The sequence below is a fragment of the Oncorhynchus clarkii genome, chromosome 2, assembly GCF_045791955.1.
Source record: "Oncorhynchus clarkii lewisi isolate Uvic-CL-2024 chromosome 2, UVic_Ocla_1.0, whole genome shotgun sequence".
Lineage (NCBI taxonomy): Eukaryota > Metazoa > Chordata > Actinopteri > Salmoniformes > Salmonidae > Oncorhynchus > Oncorhynchus clarkii.
The window spans coordinates 91,461,929-91,481,127 of NC_092148.1; the positions used below are offsets into that span (position 1 = coordinate 91,461,929).

General features: G+C 40.7%; 2 protein-coding genes across 3 annotated transcripts in view; both read left to right on the forward strand.

Moving 5' to 3' along the window:
- The window catches only part of LOC139376285 (uncharacterized), a 1,125,987-nt gene that overhangs the window by 21,191 nt on the left and 1,085,597 nt on the right, over positions 1 to 19,199 (forward strand). The gene's annotated exons all lie outside the window — the stretch shown is intronic.
- LOC139376369 (secretory carrier-associated membrane protein 5) lies at positions 811 to 18,288 on the forward strand. 2 transcript variants are annotated; one of them, XM_071118862.1, is made up of 7 exons: positions 811 to 1,016; positions 6,011 to 6,086; positions 6,417 to 6,536; positions 8,725 to 8,881; positions 9,300 to 9,401; positions 10,946 to 11,063; positions 13,227 to 18,288. In XM_071118862.1, the coding sequence occupies exons 2-7, from the start codon at positions 6,080 to 6,082 to the stop codon at positions 13,422 to 13,424; spliced, it is 702 nt and encodes a 233-aa protein (XP_070974963.1). In that variant the 5' UTR covers positions 811 to 1,016; positions 6,011 to 6,079; the 3' UTR covers positions 13,425 to 18,288. The 2 variants fall into 2 exon arrangements, with proteins under 2 accessions (XP_070974963.1, XP_070974975.1); XM_071118874.1 differs by lacking the exon at positions 13,227 to 18,288 and adding an exon at positions 11,904 to 12,063 and having other exon boundaries at positions 831 to 1,016.

The window sequence follows — 19,199 nt, forward strand, 5'->3', positions numbered from 1 at the left end:
AGAGAGAGAGAGAGAGAGAGTCACACACAGAGAGAGAGAGAGAGAGAGAGAGAGAGAGAATACTTAAATTCACACAGGACACCGGATAAGACAGGAGAAATACTCCAGATATAACAGACTGACCCTAGCCCCCCGACACATTCAACAACACAGAGTTACACATGGCGTAAAACAGTCAATAATGGGGCGGCAGGGTAGCCTAGTGGTTAAGAGCATTGCACTAGTAACCGAAAAGTTGCAGGATCAAATCCCCGAGCTGACAAGGTACAAATCTGACCTTTTGCCCCTGAACAAGGCAGTTAATCCACTGTTCCTAGGCCGTCATTGAAAATAAGAATTTGTTCTTAACTGACTTGCCTAGTTAAATTAAGGTACACATTTTACAAATAAAAGAAACTCAATAGATGAAAATGGTGGGGGGCTTTTTGTAAATTGAAATTTGCTATTGTAAATGTTAGCAACACCTCCGCCAAGTTCATAAAGAGAGGCTGTTACATCTGCTATCAAACACATCAATTTTAAGCTAAAATATTGCACATTAATTATCTTACAATGTAAGGGAAAGGGCAGTTGGTATTGGGGGTTAATTGCCTTGCTCACGGGTAGAACTGCTGATGTTTCGCGTTCCTGCGAATGGACTTTTTCCACACTTGCTACTTAACTACATTTAATATACTTTTAGACTTTCACTCAAGTAGTATTTTACTGGGTACTTACACTTTTATTGGAGTGGTTTAGAAATAAATTCTGTACTTGCTAGTAAGTGGTTTGTTCGGTTCCTACGTGCGTAAAAAGAGAGAGAGAGGGGAGAAACGTGACGTCACGTGATTGCGTTCTACTCCCAAGCTGTCGGTGGGTGAAGACATTTCTGATTTTAGTCGAATTTTGAATTTCTGTCTCTCGATTCATTTCACAAGCGCGTATTATTGTGTTTCGTGAAGAATATCGTCATAGAATGCAATTGACAGACGTTGCATAGTATCAGCACTGCTGGTTTGTGGGGGAAACAAAAGGAGGTAAGAAATAAAACCATTCTAACGAATCCATACCGTGTTTATTTCCATTCCATTCATTCATTCTGTTTAAGTAACACGATTGAGCAAATTACAGATTTACAGAATGATCTGTGCATAAATATAATGTAAATGCGGCAAGAAAGGTACAAACGTCAGACTTGTTTTATTGAGTCCAGCTGAAAAATACCTTATCATGTCGTAGGCTAGGCTCTACTCCTCTGAAGGGCGCTGCTTCTCCATTGACAGTAGTGCTCATCACGATGCAAGTGTAGCATACAAACGGCGGCATTCTGCATCCTGCCCATCCTTTAAAATGAAAAACAAATCTGAATTGGAAGAAGAAGAAAAAACACGTCATATTGCATAGATTCGTGGGTCTCAAAACATCGTTTATTATCAGTATGATGGTATTATTTGGTGCAAAAATATACGCTGGGAAAATGCCCTTCATCCATACAGACTCAACCTCTGATGGACATGACACACTTTGAATGGGACAAAAGGTTATTATTTCAGTCGTCAAAATAGGATTGGGATAGCTGCAAATATTCTTCATCACACTGTCAAGCTTTATTAAAATGGTTTTAAATAATCTTATGTAGGCTACAATGTGCCGTGCCGTGCATTCGGGAAATTATTCAGACCCTTTTACTCTTTCCACATTTTGTCATGTTTCTGATTTAGGATTTCAATAAATTGTTTTCCTCATCCATCTGCACACTACCCAAATAATGACAAAGCGAAAACGGGTTTTTGTTAATACCTTTATTTACATAAGTATTCAGACCTTTTGCTATGAGACTTGAGCTCAGGTGCATCCTGTTTCCATTGAATCATCCTTGAGATTTTTCTACAACTTGGAGTCCACCTGTGGTAAATTCATTTGATTGGACATGATTTGGAAAGGCACACACCTGCCTATAGAAGGTCTCACATGTCAGCGCAAAAACCAAGCCATTAGGTTCGAAGGAATTGTCCGTAGAGCTCCGAGACAGGATTGTGCTGAGGCACAGATCTGGGGAAAGGCATTAAAACATTTGTGCAGCATTGAAGGTCCCCAAGAACACCGTGGCCTCCATCATTCTGAAATGGAAAAAGTTTGGAAGCACCAAGACTCTTCCTAGAGCTGGCCGCCCGTCCAAACTGAGTAATCGGGGGAGAAGGGCCTTGGTCAGGGAGGTGACCAAGAACCAGATGGTCACAGAGCTCTAGCGTTCCTTTGTGGAGATGGGAGAACCTTCCAAAAAGACAATCTCTGTAGCACTCCACCAATCAGGCCTTTATGGTAGAGTGGCCAGATGGAAGCCACTCCTCCGTAAAAAGCACATGACAGCCCGCTTGGAGTTTGCCAAAAGACACCTAAAGACTCTCAGACCATAAGACACAAGATTCTCTGGTCTGTTGAAACCAAGATTGAACTCTTTGGCCTGAATGCCACGCACACCAGGTCTGTGGGAAACCTGGTACCATCCCTACGGTGAAGCATGGTGGTGGCAGCGTCAAGCTGTGGGGATGTTTTTCAGCGGCAGGGACTGGGAGATTAGTCAGGATCGAGGGAAAGATGAACGGAGCAAAGTAAAGAGATCCTTGATGAAAACCTGCTCCAGAGCGCTCAGGACCTCAGACTGGGGCGAAGGTTCATCTTCCAACAGGACAGCATAAGCACACAGCCAAGACAACGCAGGAGAAGCTTCGGGACAAGTCTCTGAATGTCCTTGAGTGGCCCAGCCAGAGCCTGGACTTGAACCCGATCGAACATCTCTGGAGAGACCTAAAAATAGCTGTGCAGCGACGCTCCTCATCCAACCTGACAGAGCTTGAGAGGATCTGCAGAGAAGAATGGGAGAAACTCCCCAGATACAGGTGTGCGAAGCTTGTAGCGTCATACCCAAGAAGTCTCGAGGCTGTAATCGCTGACAAAGGTGCTTCAACAAAGTACTGAGTAAAAGGTCTGAATACTAATGTAAATGTGATATTGTTTTTTTATTTTTTTTATCCGTTTTTGCTTTGTCATTATGTGGTATTGTGTGTAGATTGAGGGGGGGGGAAACAATTTCATCCATTTTAGAATAAGGCTGTAACGTAACAAAATGTGGACAAAGTCCAGGGATCTGAATACTTTCCCGAATGCACTGTGTCTCTCCATTAAAGTATGGGTCGTATTTTTAAAAGGCTTGTCTGATGCATCATTGAAGTAACATGTCACTGCATGAAAATGCACATTTACGGGTCGAACCATCCAGTGCACAAGTCCGTAAAAACGTACCGTTTCTGAAAATTAGCAGGCACGTGTCCAACATTGTTTGGTCCCGTAAATCTCCGATAACACCGTCAACGGTTCAGTGAATCGGGTCCAGACACATCCACCCACTTACCAGGACACATCTTGAAATTCCAGTGCAAGCCTTTGACATCAGTTGCAATACATCTCTGTCCACGTACGCCCACGTCTCTCCCATAAATGTCAGTAAATGGCCGTGCGCTTGCTTAAGGTTGCACATGCTTACCCCCCCCACACACACACACTGAAAGCTTATGCTGGTTGGTAGCTTGCCTTAGTAGCTGTCACTGGTACATATAAAAATAAACTATTCATTATTTAAAGAATGAGTCAATTAGGATTGAATTAAATTACTTTTCATAATTTTTTATTATCACATCAGAGTTCCGACACCTTTTCAGAAATAAAATTCAAGCAAGGTTTTTCCAGCACCTCATGACATCGCCACACTAAAACAACTCTTTAGTTCCTTGAATAAAACACACAAATACACTTCTTGAAGGATGACAATTCGTTTTCAGTTGACTAGAAGAAAGTGGGTAATAGCATCTGCATAGGCTAAACAGGGCCTGAAACTAAAGTAAGATCCATGGAGACTAGCCCTAAGGCTAAACTGGATGACTCCTGCCAGTACTCTGCTCGATTCTTTTGAAAGCACTTTAATTTAATTCATCTTTGAATTTTGAATGATGTACTTATCTGCTTACATGGGTTAAAGGGGGTATACCTCATTTAGAGGAATATGAACGAGCCTATTCAAAGATCAACAAAAGTGTTAAAAATATATATTTTTTAACACACTACTGACAGGAGTCACCCAGCTTGGTCCAGGGTGAGCCTCCATTGGGGTAGCTATAGTGCTGATATTTGGGGGGTCCGTGGGATATAGGTTGCCTTGTTGAAAACTCCCCAGACATGATCCGTGCGGTGTGGCTCGCCAAGTAGCTCTGGTCCTTCTCAAGGGGCTCTGTTGTTCTTGACTACGTTCAATGAGCACCTCACTCCGGAAGTAGGGGGGCTTGACGAACCACACTGGTTTGCTGTTTTGCAGGCCATCTTCCTCATCGCTCATCCGGTCCACATTAACTTCTCTCCAAATGTCTCTCATCCTCTGCAAGCACTCTCCACCGTGCGTCTAGCTAGACCCAATAGAACACAGTAAACAAACGCATAAATCTCAAGTCGTGCATATTCATATTCCCACTCTTCAGAGAGAATGCAAAAGTGTTATCTTTGTTGAATTGAGTTGTAACATTTAGTTGTAACATCTCTAGTGATGTGAAATGGCTAGCTAGTTGGCGGTGGTGCTAGTGTAATGGATGTGAAATGGCTAGCTAGTTAGCGGTGGTGCTAGTGTAATGGATGTGAAATGGCTAGCTAGTTAGCGGTGGTGCTAGTGTAACGGATGTGAAATGGCTAGCTAGTTAGCGGTGGTGCGCGCTGGTAGCGATTCAATCTGTGACGTCACTCGCTTTGAGACCTTGAAGTAGTGGTTCCCTGCTCTGCAAGGGCCGCGGCTTTTGTGGAGCGATGGGTAACGATGCTTCGTGGGTGTCAGTTGTTGATGTGTGCCAGTTGTTGATGTGTGCAGAGGGTCCCTGGTTCGAGCCCGGGTATGGGCGAGGGGACGGACTAAAGTTATACTGTTACATATGTATGATGCATCAGGGTTTGAACCGGGCTAGCTAGTGTTAGCTAATTTATCAATAAATGTGCAAAACCACTATATATATATACACCCATGCATTACGTTAAATGTAACAAAATCCTAAGAACAGCTAGCCAACTACAATATAAGCTAGAAGCCTAGCGCTGAGCTAGCTAATGTTAGCACTTAGCAATTAGCATGCAACAGTTAGATACAAATTTCATAAAAAGTCAACTTAGAAAATATCATTAGTGTTGTTTGTATATAAATACATTTATAACAGAAATTTAAAATAATCTGAGACGCCATCTTGTTCTCATTCATTTACAAAGTTAGCCAGTTTAGTTTAGCTACACTCTTATGAATGAGAATCTCACTTGTTTTTCACTCGGTCAAAACCCTTATTATACATAAAAAAATACTAGAAAACTCATCACAGGTTAGATAAACAATGGATACATGGAGAGTTGGCTTCTTTTCACAGGGGTGCTTCTCTTCCAACACACGAGTTTGAGAGGTACGTGCCTGTGGCATTTGAGAATTTAATTTACTTTACGTGCACGGTCCGGATATTTCCAGAAACGTATTAATGCATAATTGGGAATTGACTATAACACAATTACCATATCACGGATGCGCGGAAGTCTACAGGAGTCCACAATCAAATTGGGAAATTCCCACCCACGACCGGGCACCTTTAAATTTCACGGGAATATAGCAGATCCGATTTCACCCAGAAATGTTGCTTTTCATGCAGTGCTGCACATTTCATTGCAATCTCATATTGTAGCAGTGGGCTGGTGGGCTAGCTATATATGAGCGCAAAGCACACTGGGAGGGACACTGGGACAGCCGGTTTTGGTGTCATTTCACAGGTACCTCCTCATGCATTGGCCACTCAATGTTTTTCATAGTCCTATCGACATTTCATATGACTTAGGCAACATATTGTATAGCCAATTTATTTCTGGATTGAATATGAAGGTAATTTATAGCTTTTTGTGATAGATAGCCAAAAACATATGATATTATACTCTGATTAATACAACTTCATATTCTTTTCAGTTTTAATTTCCAAGGCAATTGGGTGTTGGATCATATTTATTTTCAACTGGAGGGACAGATCCAGTTGTAATGGCAGGTAGGTTATAACTGATTTTAATTATCTTATACAAGGATATCATCATAGTAGAGATTTTGTTAGTCTGACTTCTGTGTGTATTGAATTATGACTCTCTTTTTTTAAAAGGTATAGTTATAAGCATGTTATTATCATATAATTGTAGTATGACTGCACATTGCTTAACATTCATATTTTATTAATCAAGTACAAATGTTGTCTTGATCAGGTTCAATAACCTGTACTTCAACCCAAAATAATATATTGTTTTCATTCAAGATCTGACTATTAAAAGGGAATCACCAGCAACATCAACGTGATAGCTTTGTCCTTTTTTTTTTTTTTTCGCAGAAAACAATTTCCCTCCCCTGCCTCGCTTCATCCCTCTGAGGCCATGTTTCTATCAGGATTTTAACGAGATCCCAGATGTACACCGTTCCATGTGCAAGAAGCTGTACTACCTATGGATCTGTGAGTGTGGCTGATCTCAAATGGCACCTTTTTATTGTTTTTGTCGTGCACTACTTTTAACCAGGGCACATAGGGTTTCTGGTACAAACTAAGGGTTTCTGGTCCAAACTAAGGGTTTCTGGTCCAAACTAAGGGTTTCTGGTCCAAACTAAGGGTTTCTGGTCCAAACTAAGGGTTTCTGGTCCAAACTAAGGGTTTCTGGTCCAAGCTAAGGGTTTCTGGTCCAAGCTAAGGGTTTCTGGTCCAAGCTAAGGGTTTCTGGTCCAAACTAAGTAGTGTACATATATAGGGAACAGGGTGACATTTGGAAGACACCCTGTGATTAGAGACTGAGGCATCTGGACTGGTTTCCCAGACATAGATATAGCAAAGCTAGTTCTTATATGGCATTTTCCGTTGAGAATGCTTTTAGGTCCGGTCCTGAACTTGGCTAAATTTGGGTGTGTGGGTAAACCAGCTTCAAATGTTAAAAGGTACTCTTTATATTTCAAATGCCATCATGTATCACAGCTAATATTCTTCAAAGAGATGCTGGCACCACTGGCTCACTCTTAACAAACCCATTTACATACTGTATTTAATATTTAGATCACTAAAGTGGACGACATACCGGTAAACTGTTAAGGGCCTCATCTGCTACTGTTTGGCCTTCCTTTTAACATCACCTGTGTGTGTTTTTTACCCAAAATAATATGAGGAAACACGGGTATACAGTAGCAGGAAGGCTGGTATAGCTGATTTGTGACATATCCAATAATTATGTTTGGTCTTTTTTTCATCGCAATCATCTTCCACTAGTTTAAAGCCTCCCATCTCTATACCATTAACCTGACAACAATAACTGAACATGAAGCTGATAGTTAAATCGTAAGCTTTTATATAGGGATGATTTGTATACCTTTTTTCATTTGTAATTTTCATTTCATTATCACTCAGGCCGGGGGGAATATAAAAGTAAGTTTAAATACAGAAATAGGTCATGATTAGTTTGTGCCTCTTAGCCTACTAGTCAGTGTACTGTGTGTTGAATGGATAGCTGATTGCTTTAGTTTTTAGAAAGTCCCAAATGATGCCCTCTAGTGTTGTTATTTTTATTTATTGACTTGCCTCGTTAAAAAAATATATACAAAAAAAAGAAGCAGACCATAACTTGGTCATAGAGATCTTTCCTTTTATATCTCAGATTCTAAACCATAAAGCTACCGTTACTGGCTCTGTAGACTCCCATACATAAAGCTACTGTCTCTGTATACTCCCATACATAAAGCTACTGTCTCTGTAGACTCACATACATAAAGCTACCGTTACTGGCTCTGTAGACTCTCATACATAAAGCTACCGTTACTGTCTCTGTAGACTCCCATACATAAAGCTACCGTTACTGGCTCTGTAGACTCCCATACATAAAGCTACTGTCTCTGTAGACTCCCATACATAAAGCTACCGTTACTGTCTCTGTAGACTCTCATACATAAAGCTACCGTTACTGTCTCTGTAGACTCCCATACATAAAGCTACCGTTACTGGCTCTGTAGACTCCTATACATAATGCTACCGTTACCGTCTCTGTAGACTCTCATACATAAAGCTACCGTTACTGGCTCTGTAGACTCCCATACATAAAGCTACCGTTACTGGCTCTGTAGACTCCCATACATAATGCTAACGTTACCGTCTCTGTAGACTCTCATACATAAAGCTACCGTTACTGGCTCTGTAGACTCCCATACATAAAGCTACCGTTACTGGCTCTGTAGACTCCCATACATAATGCTACCGTTACTGTCTCTGTAGACTCCCATACATAAAGCTACCGTTACAGGCTCTGTAGACTCCCATGCATAAAGCTACTGTCTCTGTAGACTCCTATACATAAAGCTACCGTCTCTGTAGACCCTCATACATAAAGCTACTGACTCTGTAGACCCTCATACATAAAGCTACTGACTCTGTAGACTCCCATACATAAAGCTACCTTTTACTGTCTCTGCAGACTCCTATACAAATCTGAAGTAACCAATTAAACTTTACTTTGCTAGATTAATCATCCAATAACAGACCGTGTTGTTCCTTTTTTCCATTTCCATTGCATGCCCTAATGAACATGACCAATGCTGCAGCAGTTCAAATAATGCAACGTCGACCATTAATATAGTTATTTAACCCCCCCCCCCGGTTATTGTTACAGTTAACAGTGCCACCTTGGCGGTCAATCTGATTGGCTGCCTGGCGTGGATGTGCGGCGGGGGTGGAGCCACTAACTTTGGCATGGCCATTCTGTGGCTCATCCTGTTCACCCCCTGTTCCTACGTGTGCTGGTTCAGACCCATCTACAAGGCCTTCAAGTAAGTACATCCTTCTTTCTGACACCTGGGGTGCGTTCATTTCGGTTCAACATTTTGCCAAAGTTTGGTCGTTCAGTAACAGTACCGATTCCATTGAAATAAATGTTGAACACCGTTCTGTCTTACTCAACGCACGCACCCTTATGTTACGTTATACTGTCATGGATGAGGCGGAGAGAAGTGATTAAAGTTAACGTACGGTACGTACGTACGTTAACTTTAATCACTTCTCTCCGCCTCATCCATGACAGTGATGGGGCAACAACGTAGCTCATACATCTGGAGTCCACTTCTGACACCGTGTGTTAAGTTCTCATGAGGCAGAGAGGACGTCAGTCAAGTTACAGTAGACCATTTCCACAGTATTTTAAATCCTGGATTTCTGACTAGATTTACATCTCTTCTCCCCCCTTTTTAGGACTGACAGCTCGTTCAACTTCATGGCGTTCTTCTTCGTGTTCATGGCCCAGGTGGTGATCAGCATCATTCAGTGTATAGGCATCCCAGGCTGGGGCGTCTGGTAAGGATGGAGCCTGGTTCAGTCTGATGAAGGCCATTGACATAGGGCTGGGCGATATTGCCTAAATATCATATCATATATGGTTTTTAGTTTTTTTTTATTGACGATATTTAATGTTTTTGATTAATAAAAATTCAAAATTTGCTTTATTAGTGCGTGATCCTACGGTGGCAACACATATTCTAAATTATTTCAATGGGTCTTTCTCCATTCTGATTAGTTTATACAGTTCAATTCAACTTCAACCTAATATAATTTCCTGCATTTCCATCAAATTTAGCCTTTCCTGCACTCATTTGAGATAATTTCCACACTGCCATGATATGGACAAAATAACTAGGCCTTATATTTAACCAAATGTTGAAATTGCGATTTAGATCAAAACACTTGGGTGAACTTTTGGAATGTTTATTATAATTCTATAGTTAGAATATAAATAATAGTGGGTACTTTGAATACAGTGGGTGGTTGACATGACAACGAAGGAAAATGCCATGGACGTGTTATTGTGATAGGTTAGGAACCAAAGTGATGTTCAGTGTTTCCTAGGGGACCCTATAATCTTTGGCTACATTAAATCTTTATTCATATAGCCAACATATTCATGCTTTGCCTATTTCTCATTGATTTAGAAGATACTGTTGCACAAACAAAATGCTGATTTAGGCCTCCACCAGCACTGGTATCAGGCTGTATTAGCTAGCTACGTTTGCGCTGACTCTGTACTTTTATAGCCAGCTAACTAGCGATTAGCATTAGTGGCTAACACGATTTAGCTTACCTTGCTAAGAAAATAAAAACTAGCTATTTGCAGATGTAAGAAACACAAACTAATATTGTAATTATAGAACGCTTGTGGATTTATATTCAGATCAAATTGGTAACAACATTGATATAGTGTGTGCTGCATTGACCATGCAGACTGAACAAAAGTGTCTCGTGGTCAAGTAACAACAAATGCGCTCCTTGAGTGACAGGGGGCGGGACTAGATCTGTTGAAGCGGCGTGGAGAGAGAGAGAGTAGAGAGGGATGACTCGAAGTAACGGAGTAAACTTTAACAATGGACGTTACACACTGCGTATCACATTTAACAAACCAAACATTCAAATACCGCCATAGAAGTTAAAGTAAAACCCAAACCGGTCCATGCATCAATACCGGTGTATGTAGTAAAATACAGTATACCGCCTAGCCCTACACTGATGGCCAAAACGTCAGTTTAAAAAAAACTAAAACAGAAACGTTTTAAATTGTTGGCGAAAGTCGTGCCTATTGGCTGTAAAAGGAATGGCCTCTAAGTCTGGTCCCTCTTAAGGTTTCTTCCTTCTAGGGAGCTTTTCCTTGCCAATGTCGGTGCTCTTTAATGGGGTCTTGGCCGGGTTAACCATTTTGTGACAACAGTTGATGTAAAAAGGGCTAAACTATTTTATTGATTGACCTGATTGTCGGCCATTGGCCTACTGTTTAATTGTATTGTTACCATTAGGGAACCCTGCCGTAGAACAGTCCTCCACTTCTTTCTTCTTCTCCTTCCTTCCTCTAGTGGCTGGCTGGCTACCATCACCTTCTTTAGCACCAATATAGGCTCTGCTGTTGTCATGCTGATCCCCACCATCATGTTCACTGCCATGGCTGTCCTCTCCTTCACCGGGCTCACCAAGGTACAATATACACTTTACACTTCAGCACTAGCGATCACTTTTCTCACTCTGACTACAGTATAATGCAACTCTAGTAACTATGTGAAATGTGTGGTTCATGTTACTGTATGTCAGGGGTCCCCAACTGGCAGGATTGCGGGACAAATTTTGCCTGCGGGTGATTTAATTGGTCCCCCAAGTTTTTGTTTTTTGTCGTTGGACATAAGACTAAAAAACACCAGCAAATCTTTTCCAAGTGATTTAAAATGTAGGAAATCTGTAACAAATGATTCCCACAAATAATAGAGATATACAGTATTTGATTGTATACATATCTAAGTAATGATTATGTTTTAGTCAAATATTATATCTGTTTGGGCTTCTTGTGGTCAATTTGCAGTCTACTAATTATTTGCAATTATGTTCCGGGCCCTCTGACCATTTTTTCTAGAAAAAAAAACTGTGACCTGCGGAGGACAACTACCTGATGGGTTGCTATAGTAACAGGAGATCAGATCTTATTTAGAGCAAAGACAGTATTTATTTATTGCGACTTTAGTTTGACTTGGCTGTAATATGACTCACAAAATCTCAAGGACTGGCGGTTATTTTTTTTTTATCCCTTTTGCTAACTCGGGGCACATTTAACCCCTCATTGATGTTTGAACACTGAAATGTTAGTTAATGCCCCAGTTTAAAAAATAAATAAAAAATATCTCTGACTCGTGCAGGTCCACAACAGAGTTGACGGGGACGTTGGATAATTTTTTGTTTTGGCCTGGTCTGACTTTTTACCTTTTGTTTGACAAGCAGTAATATGAATCTCTAACATCATCTCAATCTCTCCCTGACTCTCTCCAGGTCCACAACATGTACCGTGACACCGGGGCCAGTATTATATTCAGTCTGGTCCAAAAGTATTGGCATTTATATGGTCAAATGATATGAAAATAGGGAAGAAAATACCCTCTATCTACTGTAAAATATGGTAATAAATCTTTGATGTAATGGGGCTATTTTGCTTCCGTCCTGGTGCTCTTGTTAAGGTCAACGGCATCATGAACTTTACACAGTACCAGGACATTTATAAACCCTGGTTGCCTCTGCTAGAAGGTTGAAACATGGCCACAAGTGTATCTTTCAGTAAGACAATAACCCCCAAGGACACATCGAAATCCACAAAGAAATGGTTAATTGACCACAAAAATCGGAATTTTTGCAATAACCATCTCAGTTTCCAACCATGATCGAACCCCATTGAAACCGGTGGTTTGAATTAAAGAAGGCAGTCCATAAGCGCATACATAGGATATCAAGGATCTGGAAAGATTCTGTATGGAGGAATGTTCTAAAATTCCTCCCAATGTGTTCTCCAACTCATTAAAGATTTTAGAAAAAAAGCTCTGTGTCGTTATCCTACCAAGGGGAGGGTTCTGGGGTACAGGGGTGGCAATAATTGTTTTGCCCTTGTTAAAATCTATTTTTCTGAGCAATTGTATAAAATATGAGTTTCCCATTTTTATTTTTTTGCATACACAATGTAGCTCAGTATTTTAATTATTTATTTTATAGTGTTTTTTGCTTATCTTTATCAACGGTGCCAATCATTTTGGACCTGACTGTATGTCTGTATGTCTCTCACACTATTTCGTTCTTTCTCTCTCTCCACGCGCAAAACATGTACCGTTGCACTGAAGGACAGTACTCTTTCTCTCTGTCCTCCGTTTGACTTTCTCGCTCTCTCTCTCTCTCTATTCAGTTCAATTGAAAGGGCTTTATTGGCATGAAAACCGTGTTTACATTGCCAAAACAAGTGAAATAAACAAAAGTGAGAAGACAAAACATCAACAAAAAATATGTTTTTCTCTAGGAGAGGAGAAGACACAAAACATCAACAAAAAATGTTTTTCTCTAGGAGAGAAAAGACCATATTCATTCTCAAGACCTCTGTATTACTTGCAGTAATATAACTCAAGCACCATGTCTCCCTGACAACATGTACCGTGGCGCCGGGCCAGTATTCTGTACTTCTCTCTCACACACTAGCTACAGTAATATAACTTGCACACCATGTCTCCCTGACAACATGTACCGTGGCACCGGGCCAGTATTCTGTACGTCTCTCTCACACACTAGCTACAGTAATATAACTCACTCTAATACCATCTCTCTGACTCTCTCCAGGTGCACAACATGTACCGTGGCACTGGGGGCAGTATGAGTAAAGCCCAGGAGGAGTGGACCACCGGGGCCTGGAAGAACCCTCACGTCCAGCAGGCAGCGCAGCAAGCCGCTGTAGGGGTGGCGCAGGGAGCCATGCAGCAGCAACAACCCCAGTACTCACAGGCACCCACCTACAACTACGACGACCCGGGCATGTAGGGCAGGTTGGAGGAGAGTGTCAGGGTGGGAGATGGGGGGAGTGTGAGAGGGGGGGTGAGATATAGCCAGGGTGGAGGGGAGGGTGAGATAATGCCAGGGTGGAGGGGAGGGTGAGATAATGCCAGGGTGGAGGGGAGGGTGAGATATAGCCAGGGTGGAGGGGAGGGTGAGATATAGCCAGGGTGGAGGGGAGGGGGAGATATAGCCAGAGTGGAGGGGAGAGTGAGATATAGTCAGGGTGGAGGAGAGGGTGAGAGGGAGGTGAGCTATAGCCAGGGTGCCAGTCTGTTTCTCGTCAACTCCTTATGGAATCGTCAGTTGGCATGAGGGATAAAACGGAGCCACACAGGGTAGGTGAGGGACAGACCGAGATGAAAAGGGATGATCATCAAATGAGAACAAAATTCACAATTTAGGGTTCAATTCAGAATAGGATGATGTAATGTTTTGATTTTGCTCCAAAAGGTTTCCCTTAAGCATAGGAATAATATGTTTTACTGAACTCACACATCTATCCCTTAGCGTGGACCAACACTCCAACCATGCACATAGTTATTATTACACACAGTTCCACGCACGCTGAATTTCTCTGCTTCATTGTGCCAGACAGACACTTGCACTGCCCCGTAATTCTGATTCGCTTTGAATAGAAGAATATACAATACAGTCTTACTAGAGCCAATGCCATGTTTCAGAAAATATGATGGGTTATTGCTTTTGGAAGGATGTTGTATTTTATGGAAGGAGCTTAGCAGGAACTAGTAGGATTGTGATGTCTTTGTCTTTGAGAAACAGTTTATACTTGTTGTTTTTTTTTTTGCAGTGCTGTATCATTATAAAGTATAAACGTGGACACGACAACAACAACAACAACAACAAATGCAGGAAAATCTTATTTGAAGCGTATTTAAAAAAAGGATTAGAGAAATTTTGTCCATGTTGAATTTTTATCTAGATTCTCAGGAAAGGTGTGATATCCATCTACCTTGTTTTAGACATAGAAATGGATAGAAATACAATAGAAGTCTATTTCTAGTCTGTGTGTTTAGTTGCTGGATAGCTAATGGCTACATGTCAGTGTTTGGCTAGCATTGCCTAGAGTGAAAATACCAGACGGCTGTTGGCTTCTTCATCTCCAGTCACAAGTCATAACAAAGTCATGTTAGAAGTGTCTACTAGTTCCTTACCATTTTACGTTTCAAGTTACGAGGAGTGTTTTTTTTTTTTTTGAACAGTCATTATGTTATTGATTATCAGTGAAACAAAGAATAGGTGTTTAATAATAAAAAAGTAATTTAAAACACACACGTACAGTGTTCGCATAGGATGGAACATTCCAAGTATGGCAACTGTAACCCAGTTAAGAATTAAGTTGTAAATGTAGTCTTCGTTCCCCATTTGAAGATATTGTATTTGCTGTTAGTAGATGTTTATGAACGTTTATTCCCATTGGTCAATCCTCTCACTAATCCTGAAAGTGAACCCTGTGAAGCGAATGCAACAACAACAACAACAAAAATTACCATATTACCCAGGGGGCAAAGCTGGTTGTAAATGGTGTCATTGGTGACGTCATAAAAATCAGTATTGCTCTGGGTAATGGTGGATTTTTATCCTTGACGAGTGCAAAGGCTACTGCAAAATGTTGTCAACGTTAGTACATGAGTGTGGTTATGACTAGGGGGGGTACAACTGCGACCCGGAAGTGACTTTTCGTTGCAGGTTAGGAGAGCATTTTAGCTAAAACCCCTAACCCTTTTCCTAACCATAACCCAAGTATCCTAACCTGCTGTGTAAATGAACCTAACCTGCTACGAAAAAGTAACTTCCGGGTCGTTAGATGTACTTCCTCTCTAGTCAGAACCCATGAGTGTAGATGTGAAAATGGTATATGAAAATATAATATTGTTAACACAAATATCTAATTTTAATGAACTGAAACTGGAAGAAAATAACTATCTAGCCTTTGTCTTTGGTCTTCAAAATAACTCTTAAATGAAGAATTCTTTAATGAATAGATAGATATTACAAAAATGTGTATACAGTATTAGACTTGAAACAAATGTGAATGTGTACATGAACGACAGTTATTGCAAAATCCTGTGAATTGTCTTGTCTGATTGTGTGGTGATATTCAATATGATTTTATTTTTACATTTTTCTCAATTTTTTGGGGGGGTTGGGGGCGGGGTTTGTACAGACCTGCCTTTCCCCTGTATATTTTCTACGATGTGTGTGAATGCAGCTCAGTTCTTTGTCCTTCTAGTTGTTGGTATTATATGTTTGTAAAGGCTTCTGTGTTTTATTTGAGGCACACTAAACCTGGAATTTCAACCTCAATGGTTGCGGTATTCACATGCACTGGAGCAAACGTAAACGTGAATTTACAGATCAACTTGTAATCATAAAATGATGAACATCAGTGGAGCCCATGTATGTTTGTAAATTGATATTTAGGTGCCACCCAGATGATAGATTGTGTTGTAATGAATTAATATTGCACCAGAAAAATCACATAGTATAACCTATCAAGTAGACTATAATCTCTTTAGCCTGGCATCTGAACGGATGTCATTACGTTTCCCCAGTGTTAGTGGTGAGTGTCTGGTTTAACCAGGCTACAATCCTCAACCATGTCCATCTGTAGTAACATGGTGGACAGAAGCCTTGGTTCTTTACTGTGTATTCTAGTACGCAACAACAGAACAAAACAACGTTTCTGTGTGTAGTAAGTCAATAGGTGTGGTTTTGGTGAATTCGTGAGTCAAGATCAGACCTGTGTGTCGTGTTGTGTACAAAGTCACATAACGGTATGTGTGGTAATTGATGTTAAATACAAATGTGTCCAAGCTTACCTTTTACAATGCTCTGTAGATTTATCTCTCAAATGGCACCTATTCCCTATGTAGTGCACTACTTATAACCAAAGCCCATTCCTGATAGTGGACTACTTCTCAGTGCACTATATAGGGTGCCATTTCAAATGCAGACCTGGTCTGAAGTAAGGCACTATATAGACAATAGGGTTCCATTTCAGGGACACATCCTGTGACCAGAACTGCAGTCCTTTTGACAGTCTGCTATATTCAATCTTCCATATTGTTGTTGGGTCATGTGTGTTGTTCCACAGCTTCTGAAAGCCATTTCTCATTGACCATGATCCTTTCTGTGTGTGTTTTAATATGTACCCTGTACTATAATAACAGAAGTATAGATATCAATGACTTGAAATGAAGGTAAAAAATAACATTGCCATGGATAAATAAAACACAGGTATACAGTGCATTTGTGTGGATTACAAAATAAAAAAAATCTCATATACTCACAATAGCCTGTAATGACAAAGCAAAAAAACACAGGTTATTAGGAATGTTTGCATATTTATTAAAATGAACTGAAATATCACATTTCCATAATTATTCACCCTTTTACTCTCTACTTTGTTGAAGTACCTTTGTCAGCGATTACAGCGTCAAGTCTTCTTGGGTATGATGCTACAAGCTTGGCACACCTGTATTTGGGGAGTTTCTCCCATTCTTCTCTGCAGATCCTCTCAAGCTCTGTCAGGTTGTATGGGGAGCGTTGCTGCACAGCTATTTTCAGGTCTCTCCTGAGATGTTAGATCGGGTTCAAGCCAGGGCTCTGACTGGGCCACTCGACATTCAGAGACTTGTCCCGAAGCCACTCCTGATTTGCCTTGTCTGTGTGCTTAGGGTCGTTGTCTCCCAGTCCCTGCTGCTGAAAAACATCCCCACAGCATGATGCTGCCACCACCATGCTTCACCGTAGGGATGGTGCCAGGTTTCCTACAGATGTGACGCTTGGCATTCAGGCCAAAGAGTTCAATCTTGGTTTCATAAGACCAGAGAATATTGTTTCTCATGGTCTGAGGGTCCTTTTGGCAAACTCCAAGAGGGCTGGCATGTGCCTTTTACTGAGGAGTGACTTTCGTCTGTCCACTCTACCATAAAGGCCTGATTGGTGGAGTGCTGCAGAGATGCTCGTCTTTCTGGAAGGTTCTATCTCCACAGAAGAACTCTGGAGCTCTGTCAGAGTGACCATCGGGTTCTTGGTCACTTCCCTGACCAAGGCCCTTTTCCCCCGATTGCTGAGTTTGGCCAGGCGGCCAGCTCTAGCAAGAGTCTTGGTGGTTACAAACTTCTTCCATTTATGAATGATGGAGGCCATTGTGTTCTTGGGGACCTTCAATGCTGCAGAAATGTTTTGGTATCCTTCCCCAGATCTGTGCCTTGACATAATTCTATCTTAGAGCTCTACGGCCAATTCCTTTCACCTCATGGTTTTTTGTTTTGCTCTGATGCACTGTCAACTGTGGGACCTTTATATAGACAGGTGTGTGCTTTTCCAAATCATGTCCAATCAATTGAATTTACCGCAGGTGGACTCCAATCAAGTTGTAGAAACATCTCAATGATGATCAATGGAAACAGGATGCACCTGAGCTCAATTTCGAGTCTCATAGCAAAGTGTCTGAATTCTTATGTGAATGTATTTCAGCTTGCTTTTACATATACACATTTGCAAACATTGAAATAAATAAAAACTTTTCACTTTGTCATTATGGGGAATTGTGTGTAGATTGAGGATTTTTATTCATTTAATCAATTTTTAGAATAAGGCTGTAACTTAACAAAATGTGGAAAAAGTCAAGGGGTCTGAATACTTTCCAGAGGCACTGTATACAGTCTATATGTACATGCTATGAACAGATGGATAGTAATGTTATATGATCGTTCAGGAAACTGTGTCTCCGTGATAAGTAATGAGTTTTAGGGATTTTTTTGTTGTGTGTTTTATATATTATTATTTTATCTTTCACTGATGGATAAACAGTTTTTGTTGCATCTTGTGTCTGAGTGGGTTTTTTAAAATATATATTCCCCATTTTCAGAATATTCCCCATGTTCTGAATATTCAGCATTTTTTACTTTTCTGACTGGTGGATTAATATATTGAGTGTATCGGTCATAGCTACTTTCTTGTGTGCTAACCGTATTTGCATTTCAGTCAAGACTTTATATTATACCTATTAGAGCTACCAACCGTTGATGTAGACTTCATGAGACAATTCCGAGACATTCCGTCACAGACGGAAATTCAGAGTATCAAGGAGTGAGTGGGAAATTCCGGGAAAAGTTATACAGACCTGTATTTAAACTACATGTGACTCTGAGTCCTAGTTGGTCTCAAGGATGTCTGATAAACACAGTTCATTTTCTTTTCTCGGGTGAATGAGCTTTTGAGTTGAACCTTAAGCTCTGACAGGAATACTTGTCAAATTAAGTTAAAGGTAGTGGTGTCGCGGAGGAATCTCTTAAATTGTTCATTAGCTGTTATTTGAAGAACGTCCAACTGTTTATTACATTTGAGTCATTTAGCAAACACTGTTACCCATAGTGACTTACAGGAGCAATTAGGGTTCAGTGCCTTGCTCAAAGGCGAGAGAGAGTGAGATTGCAATGGCATTGGCTGTCCTGCCTTGAACTTATTGAACCTTTTTCTCCTGAGGGCGTGGGCAGTTATGTCAATGATTAGATAACAGAGAGAGAGAGAGAGGCACGCAGTCTCCAATGATTACTTACACCTTGGCTTATTATACTGAACAGAAATATAAATGCAGCATGTCAAGTGTTTCATGAGCTGAAATAAAAGATCCCAGAATTTGTCTATAAACACAAAAAGCTTGTTTTCTCTCAAATGTTGTGCACATTTTGTTTACATCCCTGTTAGTGAACATTTCTTCTTTGCCAAGAT

Coding starts and splice junctions, on each gene's coding strand:
- LOC139376369 (XM_071118862.1), top strand. Junction 6,537..8,724: donor GCTGTACTACCTATGGATCT/GTGAGTGTGGCT, acceptor TTATTGTTACAG/TTAACAGTGCCACCTTGGCG. Junction 8,882..9,299: donor CCCATCTACAAGGCCTTCAA/GTAAGTACATCC, acceptor CCCCCTTTTTAG/GACTGACAGCTCGTTCAACT.